Below are 12808 nucleotides of genomic sequence, written 5' to 3'. Positions count from 1 at the left end.
CTTCTTGCCCAAAGGAGCAGATACTGGTCCTGCTGATGGGTTATGGACCTTCTATGGCCCTCTCCGGCTCTCCTAGAGTAAATGCTTGTCTCCTAGAATCTCCTCCATGCCCTTGAGACTGTGCAGGGAGACACAGCAAACCTTCTGGCAATGACACGTATTGATGTGCCATCCTGGAGAAGTTGGACTACCTGTGCAACCTCTGTAGGGTCCAGGTATCGCCTCATGCTACCAGTAGTGACACTGACTGTAGCCAAATGTGAAACTAGTGAAGAAACAGTCAGAAAAGATGAGGAGGGAAAAATGTCAGTGGCCTCCACCTGTTAAACCATTCCTGTTTTGGGGTCATCTCATTGTTGCCCCTCTAGTGCATCTGTTGTTAATTTCATTAACACCACAGCAGCTGAAACTGATTAACAACCCCCTCTGCTACTTAACTGACCAGATTAATATCCCATAAGTTTCATTGACTTTATGCTATACTCTGATTAAAAAGTGTTCCTTTAATTTTTTTGAGCAGTTTATATGTATATATATATATATATATATATATATATATATATATAATATTTTCATTACTGTATAAAAAAGTATTATTTCAAATTTGCATAATTTAAAGGAACTATTGTGGAACTGTAAGTAAATTCCTCATTTGTCTTGAGCCACTCTGACTGGACAAAGACATTCCTAAACTTATATAGTGTGGCAGGTGGCTGGGGGCTATGCCGAGCCAGGATGCCTGGAAGGACCAGGAGAAGGACTACACCTCCTCTGAACCACGCAGGAAGCTCGTCAGGAGCACATCCGGGTGGACTTAAAAGGGGCTGCCTCACTCCATTCATCAGCTGTAGTCACGAGGAAGAAGACAGAGCTCGGTGGAGAGGAGTGGAGGCGGTGAAGACTTGAGGAGGTGGGTGACTGTGTGTGTCCGGGGCTGGACTTCTACAATAGGCAGCGAAAAGAAATCACAGCTGAAGAACAATTAAGCATCCTATAGAAATTGGAAATATAAGACATTTTAATACATCAATAATAAGGGGCAACTCCCCAACACAACAGAAAAATTAAATAAACAAAATGTTAAAATTACTTTGACTGATTTGATTTAAATTTGGTCATGTTGTAGAAAAAAGAAAATGATCTAATAATTTGACGATAAATTTTTAATTTTCAAATTTTTGTTTATATTATGTTAACTTAAATGCTCAGCATGGCGCAAGTGACGAATGTTGCAAAAGCAATTGAAAGCAGGACTAGCTAACAGGGTGGGCGCATGAGTGAAGGAGAGGCTGTGTCCAGCACAGGAGAAACCAGACGGAAATGCCTTTGTCATGGACAATGAGGTGTCAAATGGAAAAATGGAGAAAATTCATCAAAGTTCAAGGGTTAGCAAGCACTGTGGCTGTGAGAGCTGATATTTTTTTGGAACTACGGATTTTGAAAGAAGACCCCTTCACTGCTGTTCAAAATCCTTTACATTTACATGCAAATCTGCTATGATTTAGGGATAACATACAGTAATGATGGGCGGCATGGTGGCGCAGTGGGTAGTGATGCTGCCTCGCAGTAAGGAGACTTGGGTTCGCTTTCCGGGTCCTTCCTGCATGGAGTTTGCTTGTTCTCCATACGTTTGCTTGGGTTTCCAATGACATGCAGTTTAGGTGCATTGGCAATCTTAAATTGTCCCTAGTGTGAGCTTGGTGTGTGTGCGCCCTGTGGTGGGCTGGTGCCCTGCCTGGGATTTGTATCTGCCTTGTGCCCTTTGTTGGCTGGTATTGACTATAGGAGACCCCCGTGAATCTGTAGTTGGGATAAAGCAGGTTGGATAATGGATGGATGGATGGATGGATACAGTAGTGATTGTACATGAAGTGTTATGGTTTGCAGTGCACATTAAAATACACAGTATAAGTATTTGTTTTCTAAAAAGTATGAAGAGACTGATGCACTGGATGGTTAAACAGGTGCCTTTCACATCTATCTATCTATCTATCTATCTATCTATCTATCTATCTATCTATCTATCTATCTATCTATCTATCTATCTATCTATCTATCTATCTATCTATCCTGTTATTCCACCTGCTCTCACGGTCCTCATCATAGTTTCAATGTGCATCTTGGTCTCTTCAGTACCAGATCCATAGGACAAATCCAGACTATAATATTTTCAACCCACCATGCTGTCCAATATGATGCCAGCTTTCCCTTTGCTACTGTTCGGCAAATCTTCAGTCTGTGACATCCGCATCTGCAGCCCCCTTTATTCTTCCCCTAATTTGTTCTACAGATGTTTAAAAGAACAGGTGTACCCCTGCCACCCAAATTTTATTCTACACCTGACTCTAAATTTCCCAGTCCTCTGCCAACTTGCCCAGTTCCCCATTTTGCCAAAGCGCACACCATAATGTCTGCACCCCCAGCTCCATAATCTTCCATAAACGTGCACTTCCGTCTGCCTTACAACATATCCATAGCATGACTCCAAATCTTATTCTCCCTCTGCTAATCGAGTGCCCACTCCTTGGCCATTTCCACTGTTTTCCACACATTAGTTCATCATTTAGCCCACCTACAGAGCCATTCCCACCCTAGTTTTATTCTACACTTGCTGCCAGTCTACCCAGTCCTATGGAGGTTTGCCAGTCTCATCTCACCTTGGCACAATCTCACACTGTAAGATCCACAGACCCCCACATCCTGACACATCATTCACCCCCACCCTGTCTTGTACTACTCCCACAGGACACATCCAAGCTAAATCTTATTCTGTCTTTAAGATCAGGATGTCTGCATTTCCTTGAATATTAATTTTTCCCTCCTTTCCTTCAGGCCTGAAAGAATTCTCATGTGCTTTCTGATTGTCTAGATCCGTGTTTTCCAGCTTTTTTTTCTTAGGTGGCCCACTTTTTGTAACCAAAAAGATCCCAAGGCACCCCACAATTTTGGTAACCACAAACACACTCATTCTGATACTTGTGCTCAACTGTCCGAACGGGTAGGAGTAAAAAAGCAGCTCCGAGATCAGCATTCACAGCACTTAGTGAGCACATTGGTGGCACCTCCCAGTTACTTTGTCCCTTTGCCCGGCACTCTCTGCCTCAGAATCAGCTTGTATGCCAACTATCCACTCGCTGGCGACCACACACCCAAGCAGCCAGGGGAGCTGTGTTGGCAGCATAGTGATAATAGAGCTGCTTTTACGCCAGCTTCTCCAGGTAGTCCTGTCCTCCTCAGACAGGTCTTGCCCACCTGAGGATGTTGTCCCTCTCAGGTTCAGACCCAGGTGCGTTACACTATTATTTCGATGGCACAACTGGATAGCTGTCATGGCACACCATTGGCTGCGATACAGACGTTGACAAACACTGTCTGAGATGACTGGGACTACATTCATGCAGCTTAAATTGTTCATGAAGATGTTTTCGGTCTTGTACGTTTATCGTTTTCCACAGCAATTCAATACTTTGAAACAGAAAGCAGGGGAAACAAAATTAGACATCACTTACTCCGCACCCCATTAATCAACTCCAATTGTTACAACAAGAGCTGGAAAATGTCAGTGTGTACGCTCTTTTGGCCTTTGCTCTCTTGAATATTTTGTTTCTTTTCCCTTTCATCACAACCCCTGGAGTTTTTATTATTTTCTGCCCTCCCAGGCCATGTGACTACAGCATTAGACCTATCGTTAGAGACATATTACTATTAAATTATTTTAAAGTGAATCCTGGCAGGTAGGGATGTCTCATGAGTCAAATGGCTTCCAGCCCCTGATAAGACATTGAACTTGAGGTAGGTTACCTTGACCAATGTTGAGATATTCTTACTTTGCATTTCAGCTTATTTGTGCCCAGTGAATGTTGAATACGTATATTGTGCACCAGTATAAAAAGAACCTGAGACGTTCAAGTGCCGTTCCTGGTCACTTTTACACCACAAAACTGTTGATTCACTATTACATAAATAGGCAAAAAAGGAAGATTTCTTTATGTTATCTGAGGTCCACTTCCAGATTAGGACAACAATGGAGCAGTCACAGGCACTGCCACTGTTTGGCTCAAAAATAATATTTATCATCGTCTCTGCATTGTTTGAACCAATCCACCCAAAACTGGGCCTGCTTGTCCTGAGGTTGCTTTCCACTATTTTTTTTACAAGGTGATTTACTTTATGACCTTTTTCACTTAATCAATCAGATATGAAATCAATGTGAATGGTAAGATATTTGTCCTGTCTCCGCTTTGCAAAGCTGATTTGATTTTACCAAAACAGTTCCTTAGAGCTGTCTGCATCACTCCAAACGTTTTCAAATGAATTTGATGCAAAGTGAGATTAAATCGAAGCTACATAAAAACGTTTTAGTAGCACCCCATTACCACAAAACATTTGACTACATTCAACTTTAACTACATTTGTCCAATATTCCATTAGTCTTCCGTGTTAGTCTGCAATGCACAACACGCCCGCAAATCTCGTAAGTGAAACTTCTTCAAGGCATCACACTTAACATTTAGTTCACTTTATTCTTCACTTACGCAAAGCAAATAGGTTTTAATTACCGAGGGATTTAAAACCCAATTGGCGGCTGCGTGATCCACATAAGAACTGCTAGTTTACTGCCAGAGATGATCTTACGCGTTGGCATGCTTTAATTTGTGATTCGAATTTTATGATCTGTTTCCCGTAATTAACCTCAGTATTTCATGCGTCTTGATTATTTCAAACGCGATTGGTGTCTGATTGGTGATCTTTTTCTCCGCACGTGTTATTATCATTAGCGGTCGACCGCCTTCATTCGTGTATACAAAGACTGTGCTGCGCTTCAAACTTTACTGCGCTTTGTTGATTTTCCCCTTTGCTGTTTCAAAATGTGGTGTAAAGACAAGGGTCAGATAGCCGTGGTGTTGCTGCTCTTTCTCTTCTGCGATGCTTTTGCTCAGCCCCGTTTCAAAGGACGGAAGCAAATCGCAAAACACCAGAAGCCCGCGGTCGTGCATTATGTTGAGCCGAGAGCTGGCGCTCCGCAGACCGTAACCGCTCAGTGCACCGACAGTGAGGTGATCGTCACCATCAGTCCGGACTTGTTGGGCATCCAAAAGCCGGTGCAGCCTTCTGATCTTTCCATGGGTGGATGTGGCGTCACCAGCCCGGCCGGTGCTCAGCCTTTTGTGATCGAAGCGCCTCTGCAGGGCTGCGGGAGCACCGTGGAGGTGAGCTGATGAAGTGCTCTCGCATTTGTCCTTTTCCTAATCTTGTTTCTCGATGATTACTACTGAAAGCTCTCGTATGTGGCTCAGGTCTGGTTTATGTTCGTATGACGTTTTGGCGCACAAGTCGCAATTGATCAGGCACGCTTTAACGAGATCCTCTCTTTCTTTACGTTTTCATAGCGGACTGAGTGCTCATAGGCTTTAGTACAGCATAGGCAAGAAAGGAGAATTGAGTAGTTAAGCCTGCATTGTGTGCATAGACCCTTTATCGGTGGTGCAGTGCCCACTCGTGACCTGTATGTGGGCATTCTAAATATCAGATTATTCCTTTGAAGAAGCCATCTAAATTCTGTTCAGTTAAGTTGACTAAACCTAACTAAGTTGAGGTTTTTCCATTTTCCCTCACAAACCCGCATTCCTAAAGCGTTCAGGTATGAAATCTACAATTTAACACCCCAAACCATTTCACTATGCTGTGAAAGACTTTAATCAATATGGTGAGTAAACTGCTTTGAACATCGGTACTAAAAATTGGGAGAGGTGTACTGCTTGGACATTTGCTTAAGTAACCTTTTGGGTGAATGGCCAGTAGTCAGCCCTTTGGTGGGAGATCTTTACAGATCAAGAAAAGGATATCTGGAGCCTTTAAAAGGATTATTTTTGTTACAATCCTGAAAGATTTACATCTTGCCTGAAGGGGCCCGAGTTGCCTCGAAAGCTTGCATATTGTAATCTTTTTAGTTGGCCAATAAAAGGCGTCATTTTGCTTGGCTTTTCTACTGAAAAGTTACAAAGGAAATTGCTTTATGCAACTTATATTGATTAAACCTTTTGACTACAAAGGGTCTCTGACTGTGCTGTTCGAGTCCAATCTAGATGTTTTTGCTCTTATAGTTTAGCATTGTCAGCTGAATAGCCCTAAACTGTTGGCTCTTTAGATGCTGGGAGCTCTCATCGTGTACACCTTCTCCCTGGACTACAATCCTTCTCCAATTGATGGTCTTCCCATTGTAAGAACAAATCCAGCTGTGGTGCAGATTGAATGCCAATACAACAGGTAAGGGATCCAAGTCCACTTGGCCAAGTATATACTAATGCAAAACAGACAAGTGCAAAACGGATGCGATGTACAGCACATTATGATGTGTTAAACTACAAGAATCTACCCTGATTTGAAGACCTGTCATGTTGCTCACCTTTCTAATGTCCTTTTTCTTTCCCCAGGCTACACAATGTAAGCAGCAATGCTTTAAACCCCACTTGGGTTCCCTACACCTCCACAATATCTGCCGAGGACGTTCTAGGCTTCTCGCTTGTTATAATGAGCAGTAGGTGTACACATTTAAAAATCCTACTTTCCATTTGCACTAATGTGATCTGAACACCTTGAAACATTCCTGTCTGCAGGTGACTGGAGTGGGCCGAGTCCATCCAACACCTTCTTCCTAGGTGACCTCATTAACCTTCAAGCGTCTGTGGACAGCACTAACCATGAGCCTCTCCGTGTCTTTGTGGACCGCTGTGTGGCCACTCCTGGGTCCAATGCATCAGCCCCAGCCTACACCTTCATTGGGAATAATGGGTGGGTGTGAGGAATAGTCGGACTAGATCTTGGTCTGGAAACGCAATGCTATGGTCCATCTTGTGTATTGCAGGTGTTTCTTAGACAGCCAACTGACAGGCTCCAATTCCCAGTTCGTGTCCCCCAGAGTTGCCCAGTCTGTAATGCAGTTCCAGCTGGATGCCTTCAGGTTTTATGGCCTGACTACTAGTTCAGTAAGTCCTTTCCTCCCATCTTTGGAGGAATCCCATTGGATCTCCCAGGTTTGACAGTACTCTTGCATGTCTACTTGCAGATCTTCATTACCTGCCATCTGAAGGTGACCTTGGCGTCTGCTAATGTTGATCCTTTGAATAAGGATTGTTCATATGACTCTGCACTGAGCCAGTAAGCGACTGACTGGGAGGATGAGGGTGCACCTGTTCAGATGAGGTAGCAGGTTGTGATTGGTGGCTGTGCTTTCAGGTGGAGCTCAGTGGATGGGAACAATGCTGTCTGTAGCTGCTGTGACACAAGCTGTGCCAACCCCCCTCCGTTCAGGAGGGGCTCTGGTGCCCCTAAACACAGACGCAGGAGAGCAAGTAAGTGACCTTTACAGCAGGCTTCTGTAGTGTCCAGTCTGGGATACACCAACTAATTGTGTTTTGCAGGTGAAGTGAGTGCACCAGCTGGATGGCAGGAGACCATTTCTGTTGGCCCTCTTTTTCTGGAGAAGGTCTCTCCTTTGTCCTCTGTATCTCAGGCCTTGTCTCCTCGGCAAGATGAAGTCTCTGCAGGTAACTTGTCTGTACAGTGTAAATGCAAGCCATGTTAAGGACTGCTTTTGAATCTAGCCTAGTGAGTTGCAGTGTGTTGAGGTGTTCTTCATTCCTAATGTCCGTCTTTTCTCCTTGCAGACTCCCAATTCCAAGATTCCATCCTTGGTGCTGTTGTAGGTGTCCTGGCTGTCTCCTGTGTGGCTGTGCTATTCTTTGCGTACAGAAAAGCAAAGGGCTCTGTTAATACTAAGCAATAAAAATTTTTAAAGTTCACAGCATTGCCTATAGTATATTTTCAGGGAGTGGTGTACCGGTGCCTATTTAAATAGCATTCTGGTCTTTCTGAATCTTCTAGACAGATTGTTCCATGAGGTAGTGGCCATGCATGTGGCACCATCTCTGACCATCAATTTGCTTAGGATTTTAGGTGTGAGTACTAAAGAAGCTGCTCTCTAACCAACTTTGGTAGAAAGTGTCCTCTCCACAAATGTGCCTACTAGTCGAGGCAAAAGTCTCCATGCACTCGTGTCAGATTTTGGATGGCAGATCTCCCATTGCTCTTAATCTCTGGTACCCACCAGAGTTCAGACATTACAGCAGCTATTCATTAAAATGGCACAATCTAGACCTGAGCCTCAAAATGTGTTGGGGGGGGGCTATGAATGTGGCAGCCCATGCCACCTGTCATTTGTGATCGATTTTATAGCTTTTCTCTGCATTCAGACAAGCCCAGCAGCTCTTTAACCCAAAACATTTGTTTTCTATATGCAGCGGGTTCACAAAGTAGGGGACTAAACTTATTGGGGTGGGGGAGGCAAACAAGTGTCTACATTTTCAGACCCTACCCATGACAAACTGTTAGGCTAGAAAGAAATTTAAAACAAGCTGACAGGACCAAAATCCTGGGAATCCAGCATGAAGTGTCTCATTGAGCAAAACACTTTGGCTTTGATTTAAAGACCCTTTTTGTGGACTGAATCTTAATGGCACTCATAACTGAGTAACCCTGCTGTCAGATCTTTATTTTGAGTGATCTTTGAGATGGAGTATCTTTCTCCAGTAAGACAGGTTCTTGCTGCAAGAACAGCAATACATTTAATTTACAAGTGTGTGTGTGTGTGTGTGTGTGTGTGTGTATATATATATATATATATATATATATATATATATATATATATATATATATATATATAGTTGCTCTGTTTCATAATCCAGCTGGGATGTCAGAACTAAAGATCTATTCTCCTTGGTAGATACGAATCAAACTTGATATTTTTCTCTTCTAGTTTCTTGGATTTCATTAAATAACACCAACTGGTGCAACAACAAAGTATAGGTTCCTTGTAACAAGGATTTGGTTGTATTGTAAGAGGTACAGATTTTGAATTTCTGACTTAAAGCAGGGGTCCTCAATTGCGGTCCTGGAGGGCTGAATTGGCTAAAGGCTTTCATTTCAACCAGGGTCCAAACTAGAACTTGGTCCTTGCTGCTGATGAATGTTGGTGCCTTTTATTCATCAAAGACAAATTTTAGTTATTGTTGATCAGGGGTCCTCAATTACAGTCCTGGTGGTCTGTTATGGTTGCAGGTTTTTCACTTCTAACCGATTTCTTAATTAGAACCTTTTTACTAGCAAAGCAATGTTTTGGATCTTAATTTTAGTTCCCTTGCCTGTTACCGTTCACAAATCCTAATTGCTTTTTAGATTTAAGGAGTAGCATTAAGTTTTAATTGTTGCCCGTTTATCTTTATCAGACTTTCATTAATAATGAGATGCACATAACCAATAAACCATGCAGCAGCTCACATACTTACCATGAACTGTCGGTGATTTAAAAAAAAAAAAAAGGTTTAGAAATGAATGAGAGGAATTGGCAGAATCATTAAATTTAAATCTGTTCTGGGCCGTAAAACACATGGATATGTTCTCTATGAAGGACACTCTCTACAGTGCAATTACAATTGCTCTTCGATGAATGCAAGCATTAAAAAGCTAAATAGTTCAATACCAAGTTTCATCATCCGCATGGACTGCTTACTAATTACCGTACTCGCGGACAAGTTCTCCCGTGGATAAGTCAGAGCTTGATTTTTATCGTACAATTTCTACTATTTTATAATGTCGCTCGTATAATCGAATGCGGAAAGCTCACTCTCTATTGGTCCAAGAGATTACGATATGCTAACGCCCACCTGAGAGTAACGGAGCACACGGCCTTTATGTGGGTGTGGCAATGCGCTGTGTCAGCGCCTAATCTCGCTCTTTTGTGCCCACGTGACCACACGGTAATACCCAAACTACTCCAAAGCGACGTTTGCACTTTTTTTTTTTTTTGTGTATCTCGCCCCTTCAACGTAAGAGCATCCCTTATCTACGATGAAGCGTCCGATCAGAAGAAAATATAAAGCTGGTTTTAAATTAAACGTTGAAGTACGGAAAGAAATTGGCAACTACGCTGCTGCAACAAAATTCAATGTGTCTGAGAAACTGATGTGAGATTGAAGGAGGCAAGAACATGTAAAAGAAAAATTAAGTGTCGCATTTTTGAACGGGCGTACAAGTCGGTCTGATATGATCGACTTTTCGGGTTTCAAGACCCGACCTGTACATGATGGTAGACGGAATAAAAACCTGCAGCCAATGCAGCCCACCGTGATTGAGGACCCCGTCTTAAGAATTTCTCAAACTCATTCCAGACGAGCTTTTAAATGTGTTATTTATTATTTTTTTTTAGTGTTTTGGGGCCCATTACTAACTTAAACAATAGCTAATCTGTCCGGTTTTTGGCAGCTTTTGCTTGTTTCATTCCAGACCAGCTTTTTAATGTTTTTTTAATTGTTTTTGTGGGTGTTGACATGAAGACTAAATGTCATTGCAATAGTAAGAAATGTTTTAACAGCGTACACTTGGGTAATATACTGATGTCTGAAGAATAACAAAACTCTCTGAAGCTTCTTGATCAGGGTTAAAAAAAAAAAAAGGTCATGCAGTCTCCTTTTTATTATATTAAAAAACAAAATAAAATCTTGCTCATGCGCACCTCTATACACCAAAATCACGCCAGCACTTAACAAAAAGGAAACACTTCTTTTAAGAGCATTTTACATTTATATGTTAAGGGGGGTCAAATGCGCTTTTAAGTTTCTATCTGGTTATAAGCTCTTGTTTCCACTACTGGCACCTGTCCCACTCTCTGATTGTGTATCCACAGTTTAAATTTGGAAGAAACCCAAAACCACTTAAATTTAGATTGCTGGGGGTAAAGCGAACAAACTGATGTTGCAAACTGTCTTGCAACCAAAATTATATCTGGTGTGCTTATTTTTGTCCTTTGATTAGACAGGGAAATGCATCACCTCCATTTGTTTAGAGACCACCACGTGGTCTTTGACACTGAGAAGGATTAAAAAATTGCCTTGTCTTTGTTCAGGGGCTCTGTTGCATTGTGAGTTTGGGTGTTTGGTCATACCTCGTGTTTGCTGGTTGTACTGCAGTTACACTCCAAGATTTCCCATCCGAATGCTCCTCATATGTTACATAGTTTGCTGGAAGAAAGTATTGCTTTTCTGTAATCTTTTTGTGTTTCCTACTGAGGTTGGATTCAACTTGGCACCATCATCTTACTGTCCAGCACAGGAATACCCTTGACAGTGAAAGGGTCTCTTCATTCTTTTGTTAACGGCCATCCTGTACAGTAAGGTTGGTACTAAAGAGCAAAAGTCCAAGCAGACATTTAGTGAAGTAGAAGGAGCAGAACTAATACTGGAGTTGGGTTATAAAGCATGCAGTTGACTTGGGCTTCTTGGGTTCATAAGCCAAGCCTTTTGGTCCAAAACTGATACACAGGTAGAGTTATGGTCATTTTTCTCACTGACCATAATGGTAAATGAATTGAGATCCAGAAGTCTCTGGGCTGTCGATATGTCTTGATCAGTGATATCGACTCTGCATGCAGTCTTCTCTGTAGAAGATTCAGAGGCAGCATTTCAACGGAAGACTAATTTTAGCAATCTTATGAAACCTGAACTGGCGTTTGAGAAAAAGGTGCCTGCAAATTAAGTGTAAAATCTCAAATGGTGATGCCACATTCAACTTAAACTACAAAAGTGTAAACTGTTTTCAGGTAGCAGTAATCAGGTCTGCCTAGTAAGTCATGGAACAGCAAAGGGCTACTCCATACTAGTTTGAAGGGAGGTTTGAACAGAATGCGGTCTCTTCAGTCCAAGTGAGTGCAATAGGAACTCCCAGTGGCTCAGAGCCTCAGCCAACACTCCTCTTGCTGCTTTTGAGAGTCCCATTGTTTCAGATTTATTTATCGTCGATCGGGGCCGGCTCTACGCTGGGGCAAGAGGGGGCAATGCCCCCTTAAACAAATGTCCTGCCCCCTTAAATCAAACTTTTAGAAATTGAGAAAGAAAATAATAGATTACCCACAAACTTAATATGGACAAGATTTACTACAGTAGCTGAAAAATCCACTGGAAAAGACACGAATGAGATGACAGGTTTCACCTCTTGTTTGCTCTTTCCCTCTGTGCTCTGTTTGTCTGCAGCTCTCACAGCACTTGGCAGAGATCTCCCACTCACCCTCCCCCCAGCTAAACATCCAATCACTGTTAGTATGCAAATGACCCGGTGTCAGGTTTCTCAGTAGGCGGGGCAGAGCAAAATGAGCTGCGTAACAGCAGGTAGCTTTGAGGAAGCAGCAGATCTCTGTCAAAATCATAGCGACTCATGAGATAATTAACAACAACTATGTAGTTTTTACCTTAACTGGGTGTAACAACTGGAAAGCAACACTTGATCGAGATAAGGAGCTACAGAGGCATGTGTCCAGCCACAACCATGTGCATGCTTCAACCATCTGGACTGAGCATAAAAGCAGACAGCCCGGGGGGGTGGGGCACTGTGGATTCAATGTTGGTGGGTAAAACACAACTTGAAAAAAAAACATTTCTATGTCAAGACTATTGGTAGTGCTATAAGGTTTCTCTGTGTAATGGAGTTGTGGGTCCGTGGGACTGCAGAAACCTTGAGACATGATGCAGTGGGTAATGATGATGACATTAATTCAGGTATTTTTCTAAAACTGATGGAATATACCTTAGAGAAGGTTGAGAAGCTAGCCAGCATTCCTATGGGTATCACAAAAAATGCAAAATACACTTCTAAGAAAATCCAAAATGAAATTATCCAAACACTGGCTGACATGGTTCTTGGAGAGGTCAGGAAAAAATATGAAAGTGCTGATTCTGCAGGGTTTTGCCTCAAAAGAGAT

At 42.3% G+C, this 12808-nt stretch overlaps 1 protein-coding gene across 1 annotated transcript; it reads left to right on the top strand.

Moving 5' to 3' along the window:
* The first annotated feature begins 4787 nt into the window (after positions 1-4787).
* LOC120521043 (zona pellucida sperm-binding protein 3-like) lies at positions 4788-7801 on the top strand. Its single transcript, XM_039742936.1, has 9 exons — positions 4788-5210; positions 6149-6267; positions 6435-6538; positions 6618-6792; positions 6866-6986; positions 7067-7158; positions 7237-7352; positions 7422-7547; positions 7668-7801. Exons 1-9 carry the CDS (start codon positions 4869-4871, stop codon positions 7784-7786), a joined length of 1314 nt encoding a protein of 437 aa, XP_039598870.1. The 5' UTR covers positions 4788-4868; the 3' UTR covers positions 7787-7801.
* Positions 7802-12808: the final 5007 nt, after the last annotated feature.

This window comes from Polypterus senegalus, unplaced genomic scaffold, assembly GCF_016835505.1.
Source record: "Polypterus senegalus isolate Bchr_013 unplaced genomic scaffold, ASM1683550v1 scaffold_1455, whole genome shotgun sequence".
NCBI lineage: Eukaryota > Metazoa > Chordata > Cladistia > Polypteriformes > Polypteridae > Polypterus > Polypterus senegalus.
This window is presented reverse-complemented; position numbering and strand designations above follow the sequence as displayed.